This window comes from Oncorhynchus gorbuscha, linkage group LG16, assembly GCF_021184085.1.
Source record: "Oncorhynchus gorbuscha isolate QuinsamMale2020 ecotype Even-year linkage group LG16, OgorEven_v1.0, whole genome shotgun sequence".
In the NCBI taxonomy this organism is placed as follows: domain Eukaryota; kingdom Metazoa; phylum Chordata; class Actinopteri; order Salmoniformes; family Salmonidae; genus Oncorhynchus; species Oncorhynchus gorbuscha.
The window spans coordinates 26,283,092-26,302,129 of NC_060188.1; the positions used below are offsets into that span (position 1 = coordinate 26,283,092).

Below are 19,038 nucleotides of genomic sequence, written 5' to 3' on the forward strand. Positions count from 1 at the left end.
AAATATGTATTTTTAGAGAACATGAAAACATTCCGATTGGGCGTAACAACTCTGTTTTGTTTCTACAGTGGGGTGGGCTGCATCAATGTGTTAGGGGTCCCTAAAGCAAGGCATAACAAGTAAAGGGAAAGCACATCAGGAGAGGAATCTGTTTCTGCTACATCAGCACACAACCTAGGCCCTAACCCCCCCACCCCCACGTTCCCAGACAACGCCTTCATGGCAACACATTCAATACGTTGTATAACATCCATTATACATAAAAGCAACCTCATCATCAACTTATTTTACAAATTGCACTGTCTCCAACCCTTCCCCCTGTACAAAGGCTACACTCTGGACATTAGGTAACAAGAACTCGAAATAGAACACAAACTCCATAAGACCAAAAACCAAGGACTGCAAGAGGGCTCAAACTTAACTGGGGAAAACACTGAACTCATGACTGAATGAAAAACAAAAACAGCCCCACCCCAAAACACACCAAACAAAAAAGAGGGGGGAGGGGTGAGAACGAGATGTAGAAGTCACCAACTTGAACAGAAAAAGGCTAAAAAAAGACAAAACTATAAAAAGAAAAACAGAACAGAGAATAGAAGAGGAGAGACAGAAAACAGAGAAGGTTAAAGTGTGGGAGAGGAGGAAGGATCCAAGTGAAAGGCTTTGAAACTCATGAACAGGGGTCAAAGTCTTTTGGTAAAGGTTGTAGTCGTGGAGTTGGGACACATACCCCTGCACTCCAACATCTGTCAGCAGGCCAGGGTTGTGCGCTCAGCTCACTCCAGGTCAAGATTCTAAACGACTTCCTTGTTTGGTGACCGCACCTATCCAATTTCAGCGGCCCCTCCTCGTCCCACGTCACTGGTCCCAGGCAGAGAGAGAAGGGTGCGCTGTGCTGGTGCAGGGTCAACTCCACTTTCACCCTCTCCCCTGCATGGCCTCATGGGAGTTGAAGGGGCATTACTGTCACTGACCAGATCCTGGTGCCCGCAAGCAACACTGGGCATCTCCTCCTACACAAGTGTGGTTCGCCAGCTCGCATTCATCAAGAATGTTCATCACCAAGGGGGGAAAAAAAGACTAAAAGGAACAAAATTAAAATACAGATACTTTGTTTTCGGTTGGCTTTTTCTTTCCGTCCTCCTGGTCTGTCTGGCATCGCAAACTCACAGTGACGTCAATCTTTTTTTATTTTATGTGTTTGGGTCTCTATTCAATATTTTGATGTTGTTAAGACTAGCTTGCAGGGGCCTGGTTTATTATGTCTCCAAAAATCCAGAACCGGTGATGGTTCACTGTCCAAACTACTCTCCATAGGCCCGGAACATTCTCTCACACACAATACACAAAAACACACCTGTGTGTGTACAGTATGTGTTTGGCTTAACATAGTGCGAGACCCATTGACGTAGATCTCTCCCTCACACCATGGTCTGTGGTGTGGTTTAGCTGGCTGCGGTGTTGGATTTCCACAGTACTTACATATATTACATTTAGATTTAAAAAACTAGAATTGTTACATGCAACATTTGGCATCTTCTCAAGTCCCCACGTGTAAGTCTCAATTGGTGTCCTTTTTAGAAAAATATTTGCTTTTCTCTTCTTTTTTTTTTTGGAATGAAGCTTCTGATTGTAACAGAGAGAGGGGAAGGGGGAGGTATTGAGCTGTGTGTGTGTGTGCACGTGAATGTGCAAGTGTGTGTTGTCATTTGGCAGTAAACTATTAGGTGAGTCATAGAGACCCTTTAAAAAGTGTCATCATTTTGCTGGATAAACTCAGCATACCCTCTAGCAGGCCTGCACTAAGTTGTAGCTACTTTGAGACTAGAGAAGAAGAACTACTACCCACTGTATTTACAATATATTTGTGTGTGTGTGTGTGTGTGTGTGTGTGTGTGTGTGTGTGTGTGTGTGTGTGGGGCTGTTTAATTGCTGTCGAAGACACCAGGACTCTGTTAAATTGTTAAATTGTTAAATTAAACCCCTTTCCACTGGCACTTAAAATCAGGGTCAAAATAGAGATGTTCGAATGGAATTCGAACCAGCACAGCCCAGTTTCACACCTGGTGCTAGCGCGTTTAGAATTCAGGCTGGTAACGCAGTAAATAAAAAATAAAATCACCGCTGGATGGTGACAACGTTGAGCAGCTAATCTAGGTGTGTGCGCTGCTAGTTAGCACATGGACAAGCAGTACTGCAGTAGTCAGACATGACACGAATTGCCACCACAGCTGGATCCATAAATGTTTGCATTCCACAATAAACTTTTATGACAACAGTCAGCCCTAAAATGCTAGCTACCATTATTAGCTAGCAAATCAAGAGTTAAAACAAGCTACTGTAGCTAGCAGGAATTTTAGCTGGCCAGTTCGTATTTAAAGCTAGCTAGCTACACCATATCATCTGTTGTAAAAAATATATAAATAAATAAAACACTCAAACCTGCCGTCTGGTTTGCATGATTAGTTAGCTAGCCAATAGCGACGCTAACCGTTTAGCGAGTTAGCAAGCTAAATGCATGGTTCTGAGTATGGCTAGCACTGACAGGAGTATGGGTTAAAGTTAATTACAGCATAGTGAGGGTGAATTTAAATTCTTCAACATCTTGCCAGTTAGCAACATTAGCGAAGCCAGCTGCAGTCATATATTGAATACCTAGCAACATGACATCATTTATTCTTTGGAGGCAGTGGAAACAATTTCAGCCAGCCACCAAGGCCAGCCCAACCTGGGTTGACTTAAAAGTGCCAATGGAAACGGATCTTTAGTATAAAAAATAAAAAGTTTGGTTGGGAGTGGGCAGTCTGGAACCAGAGGCTAACAAAGTGCTACTCACGTTGAAGTGCAGTTATGTCTAGAGGTAGCTTGACAGTCGTTGAAAGATTCTGAGGGCATTTCTACCAAACCAATTTTCCCATAGTAGCTCTAGCCATGTTTCTGGTTATCCTCCCAACACCCACATTGGATGTGAGTTTCTTATCCAAACCCATCTTCCTGATCCTTTAGTAAAAGGTCATAGTAGTCCATAGGGAACCTCGTATCAAGTGTGCCCTACCTTCATGTAGTCCATACAGTGTATTAGGAGCCTAATCTGTAAACAGCAGTGGTTCTATTATGTAATCCTCCCTGCAATGCTGGATGGTCTTTAGAACATGGGCCTGGGGACAGCAGGGAATGTACTGATGTTCATCTGTGGTGATGTGTGTGTGTTTATTTGTGTGTTTGACAAAGGCCGTTGTGAGTGGGTTTGGTAATGTCATTGGGAAGGTTCTTCCCAGACCCTGTGGTGTTTGGGCTCTCTCCCTCTCTCTGCAGCTCCAATCAGGGGGGCACACCAGCATGTATACCTTGAGGCCGGATCGGAGCAGGCTGAGCCAGGTTGGGTGGAGGGGCAGAAGTTGGGCTGAGGGGGGGGTGGGGGCGCGGTCTTCACATCATAGCAGGATACAGCAGCGACAGAATCTCTGGCGACTCCCCCCAACCGAGGGGGGTGGGGTGACGGGGGCGAAATACGCGTGCACTTTGATGTTAGGTAGATGGGTCTGGAGAGAAAGAGATTAAAAAAAAGATGAGTGTTGGTGTAAGGGTATATACAAACGCATCTAAGAAATGTTCATTCATTTACTGTAATCTGTGTGTCTGTGCACTACGCATAAGCAGCAATGTACAATGTAGCACCAGTGCCTACCCTTAGTCTCTTAATGCCTGCGCGGGTGATCTGCTGGCAGTCGTAGAGCTCGATGCGGTCCAGGCTGTGGCAGGTCTTCAGGTGCTCCAGCGAGGCGTCCGTGATCAGGGGGCAGTTGTCCAGCTCGATCACCTCCAGCCGGTCGTGGGCACAGGGCCCGCTTCCCAGATGTCTGATGCCATCGTCAGTAATCAGCTCACAGTGAGACAGGCTCTGAGAGAGAGACCATAACAACGACCAGGGAACAGTTAAGAACAGCAATACTACGGTCACCGAACACATTGGGTTTCTTTTGTTATTAACACCAACGAGACTGTGGATTATCTAAGAAACAAGTTCTTCCGACATGTATTTCATAGAATTTAAATTGAACAAAGCATGTTTGAGACCAGCTCCTAGGTTAGAAGCCATTAGCTAGTGCTCACCAGAACTTGCAGACGAGGGCAGTGGATGGACAACTGGATAAGTGTGCCGTCCGTGATCTGGGGAGAGACATAAACAAACGTATCCTTCTGGTGGATGGTGCTACAAGGTATGTCAGTGTGTGTGGGAACGTGCGTGTTGCGCAGGCTAGCTCACCTGCACACACTCTTCCAGGTCCATTTTTTCCAGCTCATGACAATTCTGCCAGAAAAAAAAAAGAAAAAAACGTAATACAACACATGTACACTAGCATTCAAATGTTTGGGGTCACTTAGAAATGTTCTTGTTTTTGAAAGAAAAGCAAACATTTTTTGTCCATTAAAATAACATCAAATTGATCAGAAATGCAGTGTAGACATTGTTAATGTTGTAAATGACTATTGTAGCTGGAAACAGCAGATTTTTTTTAATGGAATATCTACATAGGCGTACAGAGGCCCATTATCAGCAACCATCACTCCTGCGTTCCAATGACACGTTGTGTTAGCTAATCCAAGTTTATCATTTTAAAAGGCTAATTGATCATTATTAAACCCTTTTGCAATTATGTTAGCAGAGCTGAAAACTGTTGTACTGATTAAAGAAGCAATAAAACTGGCCTTCTTTAGAATGGTTAAGTATCTGGAGCATCATCATTTGTGGGTTCGATTACAGGTTCAAAATGGCCAGAAACAAAGAACTTTCTTCTGAAACTCGTCAGTCTATTCTTGTTCTGAGAAATGATGGCTATTCTATGCGAGCAATTGCCAAGAAACTGAATATCTCATACAACGCTGTGTACTATTCCCTTCACAGAACAGCGCAAACTGGCTCTAACCAGAATAGAAAGAGGAGTGGGAGGCCCCAGTGCACAAATGAACAAGAGGACTAGTACATTCGAGTGTCTAGTTGAGAACGCCTCACAAGTCCTCAACTGGCAGCTTCATTAAAAAGTACCCGCAAAACACCAGTCTCAACGTCAACAGTGAAGAGGCGACTCCGGGATGCCAAGTCTCTTGGCAATTTCTCGCATGGAATAGCCTTCATTTCTCAGAACAGGGATAGACGGATGAGTTTCAGAAGTAAGTTCTTAGTTTCTGGCCATTTTGAACCTGTAATCAAACCCACAAATGCTCCAGATACTCAACTAGTCTATAGAAGGCCAGTTTTATTGCTTCTTTAAATCAGTACAACAGTTTTTAATACACTGCATTTCTGATCAATTTGATGTTATTTTAAAATGGACCAAAAAATGCTTTGCTTTTCTCAAAAACAAGGACATTTCTAAGTGACCCCAAACTTTTGAACGGTAGTGTATGTCAGAGATGTGTGTGTGTGATCTGCGTCAGTTTCCACACTCACCCTTGCTAGTGTAGTGAAGCCCACATCTGTGAGCTGAGAGCAGCGAGCCACCTCTAATATTCTGAAAGGAGACAGGACATCCTGCTATGATCAGGGGAACTGCTATGTATTGACGTGTCTGAGGAAATACAAGGTGGGTTAACTTGGGCACTAACCAGAAAGGGGAGCGGGGTGTATTTGAGTCTTAATGTATGAAGGGTTGTATGGAGTTTCTGGTGGTATTTGGAGTGAACAGTGGTTAAAAGCAGGGATGGGTGGCGTGGGCACCTGAGACCAGTGTGGAGGGGTTGGAGCAGGGGTCAGGGGTGAGGTGGACTAGGAGCAGAGGGAGTACCAACCTGAGGCGCGGGCAGTTCAGTCCCAAGGCGTGGAGGATGGCGTCTGTGATGTTGGCACAACCTGAGACACACAGCGACTGCAGATGGTGACTGCCCCGGCATATAGTAATGAGACCTTCGTCTGTGATCTGCTGCTCAGAGGGAAACAGGCACGGGTCACTAGCAGAACTTCCACAGCATCAAACAGCTATAACACCATTATCAAAATGAACATAATATTACCATAACTGATGCCGTAGGCTATGAATATCCATCTCAGAACAGTGAATGAGAATCATATGTTTTTTGTGATATATTTTCATCTCGTTTCCCTCTGTAGTTCTGATCTTACAAGATTGCAGAAAGTTGCGAGGGGGAGCCACACAGAGAAAGCACAGGTGTAAAAAGAGAGAGGACAGAGGATGAAAAAGAGGCAAAAGAAGAGGGAGCTGCTGAAAGATGGGAGACATTGAAAAGGAGATAAGGAAGGAAAGAGGGAGGGAGAGAGAGACATTTGGGGTGTAGACGTAACAGGAAGGGAATTTGGAGACACAGATAAAGAGGATGCCAGAGAAACAAATGTGTTGTCTGGGTGCATTTCACACGCTATTCATTATGTAGGTTACATGGCAGGGCGGGCCTCAGTCCATACTAGTCCCTCTACTGCAGGGCAGAATGCAGACTGACTGCGCAGCCTTGTACACAAGAAACACCCTCAGTCCGCAAATTGTTTTTAAAAAACAGCAGAGGCAGAACATGACTCATTTACCTTCTATATGGATGGCCACAACAGCTAAAAAGAGATTCATAATTTCTCAATGACAAGCCTATTCAGGAGTTACAAGCCCCCAACACACCACAACAAAGCATTCAGCCTCAAACATGATGGGTGCTGAAATATCAAGCGAGACACTCGCTTTATTTTGAAGCTGTGAGATCAGCAGGTTTTGCTGTTATGTGACCTAAACACTGAAAGAGGTGCTTGCTTACCGAACACGTCTGTAAGTTGAGAGTGACCAGCTCTGGACAGTGTGCACCAATGTGCTTCAGTGCTTCATCCTCCAACTAGTTAATAGGTGGAGATGGAAAGAAGCGAGAGAGAGAGAGAGAGAGAGAGAGGTGTGTCCTTTTAAATCCCATTAGTAGTGCACCAAGGTAACCCCACCAATGAGCTAGCTAGCTAACCCCCTCCTGCAACTAAATGTCCTACCTGCTGTTTGGATCTACCATCCCCATCACGCTTGCAATACAAACATTAGCCCTGGTCTCATATCTAGACTAGCTAAGCCCCTCTCCCCTCAGTCAGCCATTCAGTCTACCTATATCTTAATGCCTCATCCTCCTGGCTACAATACTAATCATACGCGATCCATTTGTTCCTTTCACCTGCAAGGGATGAATAACTCTCACCTATCCAGTCCGTTCTTCTGTTCACGCACCTTGCTTAGACTGAGGTAGTGATCTTATGCTTTTTAATGGTCCCAACTCCAGCTGTCCCGTTTGTTGCCCTTTGCCCTGGCCCTACCTGTGTGCAGCCCTTGAGGAAAAGGCCTTTGAGTCCGGGACAGCATCGTACCAAGGCCTGGATGCCATCCTTAGTCACCTGGTCACACCACGAGATGTTAAGCTGCTCTAACAGAGGACAGCCCTCGCTGCAGGGGAAGAAAATGGGTCAGACCACGACACAGATATTAGATAAAAAGCCGGCAAAACAACAACAACTGTGTCCCATATTTATGCACATCCCCTGAATAACCGGATCACCCTACACTTGTACAACAGATGCAACCATCTGCTCCTGCTGAGGAGACTCCCCAGTGTGTGCGTGCGAGTATTCTTGAGTCCTGGAAAAATCTTGCATCTCAAAAAAAGTCGCAGGATATTTTGAATGGCTTATATTAGTCCTAGAGTCAACAAACTGTCACGAAGAGGGATGACTACAATCAAATCACCAAAAGGTGAGTGACAAGGTTTTTCCAGGAATGCTGACAGTATGAGTGGGAGAAAGAGAGACCCCTCACCTGAGTGCTTTGAGTGACAGGTTGGTGATTGAGGTACAGGAGGCGAGGTCCAAGTGCTTGAGCTTGGGACAGAACTTACTTAGGCTATTACATGTGCTGCATGCGAGAGAAAGAGGCAAGAGGCTTACATGTATAATAATGTAACACTTTAGCACTTTTAACACTTTAACACATTAGCAAAATAGAATTATACTAGACAACAAAAAACCCAAGGCATAAATGTCTGCAAATACCTGTCAGTTATCTTGGTGCAGCCATTCAAACTAAGCAGCTCAATATTCCTGCAGTTCTGGGAGAAGGTTCTGTTGAAAAACAAACAGGAACAGACATATTTGCACTGGAGTGTGTGTACTTGCCCTCCAGCTCCCACATAAATCTCCTCCCCCTCACCCTCCTCAGTGCCAAGAGTGCCCAGTCTAGGCCCGATTCCCAGTCAGTCCTCACCTCAGAGCGCTGTCCCCCACCCCCAGACAGCCCCGCAGACTCAACTTCCTCAGGAATCCCCCACATCGTTTCGAGATGTTCTCCACCACTCGCCCCTGCAACACACAGACACAAACACCTATCATAATCTGAGGAGGAGTCTGTTTTATCATCTTCACTTTCACATACATGCAAAAACACATGTGGCAGGAGCATAGGGTAGAGGCTACCTGTTTAGGCTAAACTCAACCATCTTTGTAAACACTGACTGCTTGACTTGAACCCCTTTCGCAGTACCTGTTGAGTGTCTGTCTTACTATTGCTGGCAGACATGATTATACTTGACCTGGCGTTGTTGATTATGGCAATGTACTAAACTTGTCACGTGTGAATACATCAGTCTTACCCTTCAAATGCCTTTAAATGGTCATCTGTGGTCATCCATACAGTGACAAGGTCAATAGATTGACATGCAGTACATGGCATTGATTGTGGTGAATGCACAACATCAATAGTAGTCTAATCAAACTTTCCTTTGGTAGACAATCAACTGCTAAGGTCCTGAATTCAAATCTTACATAATCACGGTATGTGGGTTTAAAGTCAATGTTGTTTGTGTTTATAATGTCACAGACATGAATGTCCACTTTGTTTCCATAAAAGATGGCAAGACAGACAAAGAAAAGAATAAATGGCAGGTGAGGAGGAGATGGAGAGGATGAGAGAGAAGAGGTGAGGAGGAGATGGAGAGGATATGAGAGAGAGATCTGAGGAAAAGAAGGTTTATGCGAGACTTCCTGACCTCAATATCTCTCTGAAAGTCGAAAAGGTCAATCCTCTGCCAATTACTGCCGTCCAGGGCGAGCACATTCCACGACTGAGGGAGAAAGGGGCACAAGGTCAACTTCACTGGTTTCACTATTCTGTCCAACACACAATTACACACACACTTACACTGAACCAAATACACACTTCAGAAACAAACTCACCCGTGAGACCTGGGCACAGCGACAGAGTGTCACCACATCCAGAAAGGAGAAGATTCTGGAACACAGACAGGGATGGTTCAGAACCCTTGGTACCCAGAATCAGAACCAGAGCCCTCTATGTATACAAGGCTCTACCCAGAATCCCTGTTTGACCCTATAATTACACTAAGAACTCTGCTATGTATGCCACTTTATGTTTGATGAGCATATGACACTTATGATTGTGTGTGTGAATTTATGTTAACTCTACTATGGTTATCGTGTTTGAAGGCTAGATAAATGTTCACTTTTGCAGAGAGAGATTGTGTGGTGGGGCATTACACACACACACACACACAAAATGTTTAAAAAAACTCTTTCCATGACAGACTGACCATGTGAATCCAGGTGAAAGATATGATCCCTCATTTGTCACTCGTTAAATCCACTTCAAATCAGTGAAGATGAGGAGACAGGTCAAAGAATGATTTTTAAGCCTTGAGACAATTGAGAATGTGTGCCATTCAGAGGGTGTATGGGCAAGACAAAAAAGGTGCCTTTGAACAGAGTATGACAGTAGTTGCCAGGAGCACCGGTTTGTGTCGAGAACTGCAACGCAACAGTTTGTGTATCAACAATGGTCCACCACCCAAAGGACATCCAGCCAACTTGACAACTGTAAGAAGCACCGGTGTCAACATGGGCCAGCGCCGCTGTGGAACGCTTTCGGCACCTTGTAGAGTCCGTGCCCCGACGAATTGAGGCTGTTCTGAGGGAAAAAAGGTGGGTGCAACTAAATATTAGGAAGGTGTTCCTAATGTTTGGTATACTCAGTGTGTACGTACATACAATACCAGTCAAAAGTTTGGACACACCAACTCATTCAAGATTTCTTCTTTATTTTTGACTATTTTCCACATTGTAGAATAGTGAAGACATCAAAACTATGAAATAACACATCATGTAATAACCAACAAATTTGTACTTTAGATTATTCAAAGTATCCACCCTTTGCCTTCACAGCGTTGCACACTCTTGGCATTCTCTCAACCAGCTTCACCTGGAATGCTTTTCCAACAGTCTTGAAGGAGTTCCCACATATGCTGAGCACTTGTTGGCCGTTTTTCCTTTACTCTGCGGTCCAACTCATCCCAAACCATCTCAATTGGGTTGAGGTCAGGTGATTGTGGAGGCCAGGTCATCTGATGCAGCACTACATCACTCTCCTTCTTGATCAAATAGCCCTTACACAGCCTGGGTTGTGTTGGGTCATTGTCCTGTTGAAAAATAAATTAAAATGATAGTCCCACTAAGCGCAAACCAGATGGGATGGCGTATCACTGCAGAATGCTGTGGTAGCCATGCTGGTTAAGTGTGCCTTGAATTCTAAATAAATCACTGGAAGTGTCACCAGCAAAGCACCCACACACCTCCTCCTCTATGCTTCACGGTGGGAACCACACATGCAGAGAGCATCCATTCACCTACTCTGCGTCTCACAAAGACACAGCGGCTGGAACCAAAAATCGCAAATTTGGACCGATTTCCATTGGTCTAATGTCCTTTGCTTGTGTTTCTTTGTCCAAGCAAGTCTCTTCTTCTTATTGGTGTCCTGTAGTAGTGATTTCTTTGCAGCAATTCAACCATGAAGGCCTGATTCATGCAGTCTCTTCTAAACAGTTGATGTTGAGATGGGTCTGTTACTTGAACTCTGAAGCATTTATTTGGGCTGTAATTTCTGATGCTGGTAACTCTAATGAACATATCCTCTGCAGCAGGAGGTAACTCTGGGTCTTCCTTTCCTGTGGCGGTCCTCATGAGAGAGTCTCGTCATAGAGCTTGATGGTTTTTGCAACTGCACATAAAGATACTTAAAGTTCTTGAAATGTTCCGTTTTGACTGACCATGTCTTAAAATAATGATGGACTGTCGTTTCTCTTTGCTTATTTGAGCTGTTCTTGCCATAATATGGACTTGGTCTTTTACCAAACAGGGCCATCTTCTGTATACCACCCCTACCTTGTCACAACTCAACTGATTGGCTCGAACGCATTAAGAAGGAAAGAAATTCCACGAATTAACAAGGCACACCTGTTCATTGAAATGCATTCCAGGTGACTCCCTCATGAAGCTGGTTGAGAGAATGCCAAGAGTGTGCAAAGTTGTCAAGGCAAAGGGTGGTTACTTTAAAAAGAAACTCAAATAGAAAATATATTTGGATTTGTTTGACACTTTTTTGGATACTACATGATTCCATATGTGTTATTTCATAGTTTTGATGTCTTCACTATTATTCTACAATGTAGAAAATAGTAAAAAGAAAAACCCTGGAATGAGTAGGTATGTCCAAACTTTTGACTGGTACGGTACGTACGTACGTACGTATGTATGTAGGTAGTGTACCAGTGCCTTCATAAAGTATTCATACCCCTTGACTTTTTCCACATTGTTGTGTTTCAGTCAGAATTCAACATTTATTACATTCTCATTTACACAAGTATTCACACCCCTAAGTCAATAGAATAACCTTTTACAGCAATTGCAGCTGTGAATCTTCAGGTCTTGCCATAGATTTTCAAGTAGATTTAAGTCACTGTCTTTTTGGTAAGCAACACCAGCGTAGATTTGGCCTTGTGTTTTAGGTTATTGTCCTGCAGAAAGGTGAATTCATCTAGGATTTTGCCTGTGCTTAACTCTATTCTGTCACGCCTTGGTCTTAGTATTTTGTATTTTCTTTAATTATTTGTTCAGGCCAGGGTGTGACATGGGTTATTGTGTTGTCGTATTGGTTTTTTTGTAGGCATTGGGATTGTGGCTGATTAGGGGTGTGTCTAGCATAGGCTTGGCTGCCTGAGGCGGTTCTCAATCAGAGTCAGGTGATTCTCGTTGTCTCTGATTGGGAACCATATTTAGGTAGCCTGGGTTTCACTGTGTATTTTGTGGGTGATTGTTCCTGTCTCTGTGTTAGTTATTCACCAGACAGTCTGTATAGGTTTTCACGTTCCGTTTGTTGTTTTGTATTTCTATAGTTATTTAATGTATCGTCGAAGTTTCATTAAAAAACATGAGTAACTACCACGCTGCATTTTGGTCCGACTCTCCTTCAGACGAACGCCGTTATACATTCATTAATTTTTTATCCTGAAAAACTCCCCAGACCTTAATGATTACAAGCATACCCATAACATGATGTAGCCACCACTATGCTTGAAAATATGTAGAGTGGTACTCAGTAATGTACTGGCCGCAAAAATAACACTTTGTATTCCGGACAAAAAGTGAATTGCTTTGCCACAGTTTTTGCATTATTACTTTAATGCCTTGTTGCAAACAGGATGTATGTTTTTACATTTTTGTATTCTGTACAGGCTTCCTTTTCACTATAAAATTAAGTTAGTATTGTAGAGTAACTACAATGCTGTTGATCCATCCGCAGTTCCCCTATCACAGCCATTAAACTCTAACTGTTTTAAAATCACCACCGGCCACATGGTGAAATTCCTGAGCAGTTTCCTTCCTCTCTGGCAACTGAGTTGGGAAGGTCGCCTGTATCTTTGTAGTGACCGGATGGATTGAAACAACATCTATCCAATTAATAACTTCACCATTCTCAAAGGGATATTCAATGCCTGCTTTTTAAAATTCTTTACCCATCTACCAATAGGTAGCCTTCTTTGCGAGTCATTGGAAAACCTCTGGTAATTTGTGGTTGAATTTGTGTTTGAAATTCACTGCTTGACTAAGGGACCTTACAGATAATTGTATGTGTGGGATAGAGATGAGGTCGTCATTCAAAAATCATGTTAACTATTATTGCACACAGATTGAGTCCATGCAAAGCATGTCACTCGTTAAGACATTTTTACTCCTGAACTTAATTAGGCTTCCCATAACAAAGGGGTTGAATACTTAGTCAAGACATTTCAGCTTTTAATTTTTATTAATTTGTAAACATTTCAGAAAACAATTCCACTTTGACATTATTAGGTATTGTGTGTAGGCCAGTGACAAAAACATCTATATATTATCCATTTTTAAATTCAAGTTGTAACACAAAATGTGGAAGGAGTCAAAGAGTGTGAATACTGCCTATGCCCTTCAACAATAGATATGCATGTGTGATGGATTCATATGTAACACATTGCACTCTGCAGCCCAGTGTGATGTAGGGTGAGTATAATGTTGCAATTGATCTCGGCAAGCCTGCCCCTAACCCAAAAGCCCTAGTAAATCAGAGCTCAGTCTGTGGCCCCTGCACCTTCAGCACACCCCCAACCGTCAGCACCTCTATCCCAGACCGTTCTGCTAGTGAGACCCAGGCTTGAGTTATGGCCTCCATTTTCTGTTTGCTCGGGGGCTTTTTACTTTTTCTTCTTTGCTTAATCGATTTGAATGTTTTATAGCCCAGACCATCTGTGTTTAATTAGTTTTAGCATTTGGGGGGAGGGGAAATTGGGGCAAGTGGGATGGGGCACATGAGGGTTAGTGGCAGATGGCAGTTGGTCGGTGATGTTGACCAAACCACTACAGCCCTGGTATAGTGACCCTTCGTTTCTAAGGTGGCTCATGGCTCAAGTGTCACGATGTAACCTCGTTAATTGTCCGTGGCTGCGTTGTGTGGAGCAGGTGGATCAGAGTGTAAATGGCTGTGTTTTGGGCAGGTTAAGATGTTTGATGGTGTTGAGCATGTGGCGTGCCATATTCTGTGTGTACACACGGCCCAGTCATTGGAAAGCCCTTGCTCACCGTAGCAACAGCTCCTTGGGCAGCTTCTTATTGATGACGGCCTCGTCGCTGTTTGAGAACATCTGTGAGGAAGAGATGAAGAAGAGCGTGTTAACTTCCTCTGGCTTCCGTCGCTCACAGCAGGACTGGCCTAGACTTCCTCTATTCTCTGGCCCCGCCCCAAGGAAAGCTCCAGCATATAACCAATGATGAACGATCACTGTCATCAGTAGAGATAGGTTCAACGTCAAAGCGTGACGGGAGAAAGGGGGTGATACAGTGAGTGCGATGAAGAGAGATTGAGGGGAAGGGAGACATTTGCTGTCTCCTAATCAAACAGTGGCTACAGAAGGTGTTTTAACACACCCACAAACAGATAATTAGGATCCATGAGATATTCAGTCCCTTGATATACTGAAAGGTGATGTCATCGAAAACAGTATCCTACTCGAGTTTGCAAACTTAAATAAAGACCCCTGCCAACTAATATCAACATGTTTCATTTTGTATAACTTTTTTTTGCCTTGTGTAAGTTTAAGAAACATTGCCTTGAAATTCCTTTACCAAAAACCCACATATCTTTAAGTAACAAGTAAAGGTAGACCTATCAATAAGTTACTTTTACTGATATACGTTTTGTTAATTTATTAAGTGATTAAACCCCCCCCCAAAAAAATAAATAATAATTGGTAAGTGATTTTCTACAATTGAATTGGCTACAATGGTAAACTATACTCCAATGTTCTGTCCTTTACTGAGCTCTACTGTGCTGTACTATACTTTGAATGTCCAAGCTTGTGAAACATAGACGTCTATGATTGGTTTTGATTTGGTCCAACCAAATGTGGTCTTGTTTGGGGCAGAGCTCATTAAAATAATAACCAGTGTGTAGAATAATACCCAAATATGCAGAGGAGGTTATTACATATTTATACCTTTGTGTACCTATTTAGGATACAGAACAATGAAGAGAATGATATTCATATCCATAACTATGCATTTCTGTGTAGTACAGATCAGGGACCCATGATGAAGTTCTGTTACCGCAATTCCGTTACCGGGTGTAAATCCACTTCACTTGCTGTAGTTTAATAATCAAAAGAGATTTTTCAGTCAATGTGTCAGGTCATAGCTGACATTCCATTCTGCCTGCAGACATCGTTGAATCTTAATTCGGAGCAGATGTTTATAGTTTCTGGAAAATGTTGACACAGAGATTTTACCGAAATTCTGTCACCAAACTTTGCATCTGCACAGTTCTTCCAGTAAATGTGTTATTGTAAATTGTTTTCAAAAGTAGTCCTTGTGCATAAACTTGTATGTTTGTTAAACTTTGAAATCAATGGTTTTTGTTGGGTATACATTTTAAGTGAAAAATCTGAATCAACACAATTCTGTTACCGTGGAACTGCCCTTATGGTTTGAGCATGTTACTATTACAAGTACCTTTTATTGAATGGTTACAGCCTTATTCTAAAATGGATTACATTGCAGGTTTTTTGGAGCAGGTTTTCATAAAGGATCTCTGTACTTCGCGTCGCTCATCTTTCCCTCAATCCTGACTAGTCTCACAGTCCCTGCCTTTGAAAAACATCCCCAAAGTATGATGCTGCCACCACCTTGCTTCACCATAGGGATGGTGCCAGGTTTTCTCCAGACGTGACACTTGGCATTCAGGCCAAAGAGGTCAATCTTGGTTTCATCAGACCAGATAATCTTGTTCCTTGTGGTCAGAGTCCTTTAGGTCCCTTTTGGCAAACTCCTTGCGGGCTGTTATGTGCCTTTTACTGAGGAGTGGCTTACGTCTGGCCACTCCACCATAAAGGCCTGATTGGTGGAGTGCTGCAGAGATGGTTGTCCTTCTGGAAGGTTCTCCCATCTCCACAGACAAACAACTCCGGAGCTCTGTCAGAGTGACCATCGGGTTCTTGGTCACGTCCCTGACCAATGCCCTTCTCCCGGATTGCCCAGTTTGGCCGGGCAGCCAGCCCTAGGAAGAGTCTTGGTGGTTCCAAACTTCTTTCATTTAAAAATGATGGAGGCCACTGTGTTCTTGTGGACCTTCAATGCTGCAGAAATGCTTTGGTACCCTTCCCCAGATCTGTGCCTTGACACAATCCTGTCTCGGAGCTCTACGACCAATTTCTTCTAACTCATGGCTTGGTTTATGCTCTGACATGCACTGTCAACTATGGGACCTTATATAGACAGGTGTGTTGCCTTTTCAAATCATGTCCAATCAATTGAATTTACCACAGGTGGACTCCAATCAAGTTATAGAAACATCTCAAGGATGATCAATGGAAAGAAGATGCACCTGAGCTCAATTTTGAGTCTCATAGCAAAGGGTCTGAATACTTGTGTAAATAAGGTTTCTGTAAAAAAACAAATATATATATACATTTGCAAAAATTTCTAAAATCATGTTTTCACTTTGTCATTATGGGGTATTGTGTGTAGGTTGATATATATATATATATATATATATATATATATATATATTTGTTTTCATCCATTTTAGAATAAGGCTGTAACGTAACAAATTGGAAAATGTGGATGGGTCTGAACACTTTCCGAATTCACTGTATATCAAATGGTTTGAAATAAGACTAAATCATGTTTGAATCTCCAATCATACTCATACTATTTGGGACTTTTTAAATAACTTGGATCCTTTCCCAGCATGATAGGTTTAAAGTTAAATGTACAAATTGTTCACTTTCCTCTACTATTTGAATATGAAATCATATCAAGAATATATCTGGATATGAATGACTTTCTAGAATTATATTATTATAACATTTTTGGCTCTGGTCTATGAAAAACTGTTTGAAATGCTCAAGACTTACGGGACGGGATATATGTGTTGCCTTGCCGTGGTTACAGTACATGAGCTGAACTCACTGACTGATTCACACTAAGAATTGCTGGAGACAACACACCTCATCCCTTTGGAAACGAAATATGCACAAAGAAAGATAGTTTTTCTATCTAACTGTAGGGTTTCAATCAACAACACTAGGCCACTTGACAATAGGCAATATGTTGATGCATTAAAAAACAGGGGCGTGACGAAGAATAGGCCTTCCTATAAATGCAACACAATTTCAATTCTCCTCTCCAAACCGTTAAAGTCCATTGTTATTGGCTAGTAAACTACAGCCAGCTCACGTATCTGCCGCAGATGTCAGCTTGTCATGCCAGAAGGTACGGCCTGAATCTTCTGAGTCGTCAGCTGTTGCACTGTTAAAAATAAATAAAACCACACAAATCCCACGCCGCCTAGATGAGGATTAAACAACAGAGTGCTCAGGGTAGACAGACCAATGTCACGGCGTGAACATACACGGGTGGCATTTGTTAATGAGACTGTATTTATCCAAAGCCATATTTCACATTTGGTGCATTCTTTATCGCTGCGTATAAAGCGACGAAAACTTTGCCACAACGTTGAATAACGATCGCTTGCATAAAAAACACGAGGCTTCTGTCAACGTAAACATCTATAGGGAAATCATAGCCTGTATGATTTTAAAAACAGATATATTATTGTATTTGCTGTTGATATTCGGAGTGCGGTGGTGGACTAGCCGAGTCGTGGCCGAGCGAATGGCCCATCTGTAGCAGAATCAACCCGCAGCGGCCATGAGTCTACACAACAGAACCATAGCTGATCAAAGACAACATTCCAATTCTCCAACTCTGTGAAATAACTCAGTCACACAGTAGGATGAAGTAGGCCCGAATATTATCACATTCTATGTTTATAAAACGATGGGGAATATAGGGCTTCGTATCAGTGTGAGTGTGAAGCCTAAAAATCTGTATTTGTGCCATTGTCTTTGTTTTGACGGCACAAAGAGAAAGCTCGGATAGGATCCACAATTTTTTTAAATCAGCCCGGAAACCTATGAATGCTTTATAAACACAAAATATGAAACTATAACCTCATTTAATAATTGTACATTCTGGTAGGCTATTGAAGAAATCAAGATATTGTCGATACTTGAAAACAACATGTTTGCCCTAATCCAAACATTGACTGCGGAAGCTGCATCGGTGCGCAACCATGGACGCAGTTTAACAAACACCATAACACCAATCAAAAATAATTGTTATCTAGCAATCTCCTATATTATAAACTCACCTCAAACCGGCTCCGCGAAACACCATTAACCTCCTTCCCCATCTCGGACGGTGGTTTACCCGACTCGATCAGGGGGATAAGTAATTCGGTGTTAAAAGTGCAGTAATGTGTAGATATCGGTGCTCGTCTTGCAAACCCCAGTCCAAAGCTACCATGCTACCGTTGTTTCGGCAGCTGCGACGGCGAATTTCATATTTTTTTCGGTTTGTAACACAATTGCATTAGCCTACCTCTCGACAACTGCCCCAGCCAACAACCCGAACTCTTATATCTCCGCTCACTAGTTCGCCCTCCCCTCCACCGTTCCCTCTTTATATGTGAACACTGCTTTTAGCATTATCCTTCTTTATTATGGACACAAATCATTACATTTGGTAATAACCCTGGACGAAGTATAGCCTACATGCATTTTTCATCAGGGCAATATTCTGCCATTATTTAGAATTCTATAGATTTAGGCCTAGCCTATTTCTCCCTTAGCCTAAGCCCTGCCTACATCAATGGGCTATGGGATATCAAAACATCAACCTTAAATAACTGTGATATAAAGGAGGACTCTATGCAAGAGCACTTTATTGGTAGTCCTACTGTATGTGCTATTGTGCTGTCCAGTTGTCATTGGAGCCATGTGAGGCCTAGTTTTGGACAGGAGCATAACCTACCTGCGATTTGTTTTGTACCGTTTTTTGTGTGTTGTCTTTCATGCAGGATAAAGGGCTAAATTAGTTTGCATAAATAATGATTACATACATAATATCATCGCCTTGTGCATATACCTACTTTGTGTGTATACACATAAATGGTCATAATAATGTAGGCATATCTTTATTATAAAATAATGCACTGTGGTGTCCATTATTTTCCATTATAAAACATATATATATATATATATTTATATATATATATAACTTCAATAGCCATTGACAAAACAATGGACAACATTCTGAAACTGCCAATCCGATGATCGAATGGATACATTTTAACT

At 42.5% G+C, this 19,038-nt stretch overlaps 1 protein-coding gene across 1 annotated transcript; it reads right to left on the minus strand.

Moving 5' to 3' along the window:
* Positions 1–1,923: 1,923 nt before the first annotated feature.
* LOC123999456 (F-box/LRR-repeat protein 20-like) lies at positions 1,924–18,471 on the minus strand. The gene is made up of 15 exons (XM_046305277.1): positions 18,054–18,471; positions 13,928–13,989; positions 9,203–9,257; positions 9,016–9,090; positions 8,235–8,329; positions 8,024–8,092; positions 7,791–7,886; positions 7,295–7,421; positions 6,760–6,834; positions 5,791–5,921; positions 5,453–5,513; positions 4,268–4,312; positions 4,114–4,170; positions 3,689–3,901; positions 1,924–3,542 (listed from the first exon to the last, which is right to left on the minus strand). Exons 1-15 carry the CDS (start codon positions 18,093–18,095, stop codon positions 3,435–3,437), a joined length of 1,311 nt encoding a protein of 436 aa, XP_046161233.1. The 5' UTR covers positions 18,096–18,471; the 3' UTR covers positions 1,924–3,434.
* Positions 18,472–19,038: the final 567 nt, after the last annotated feature.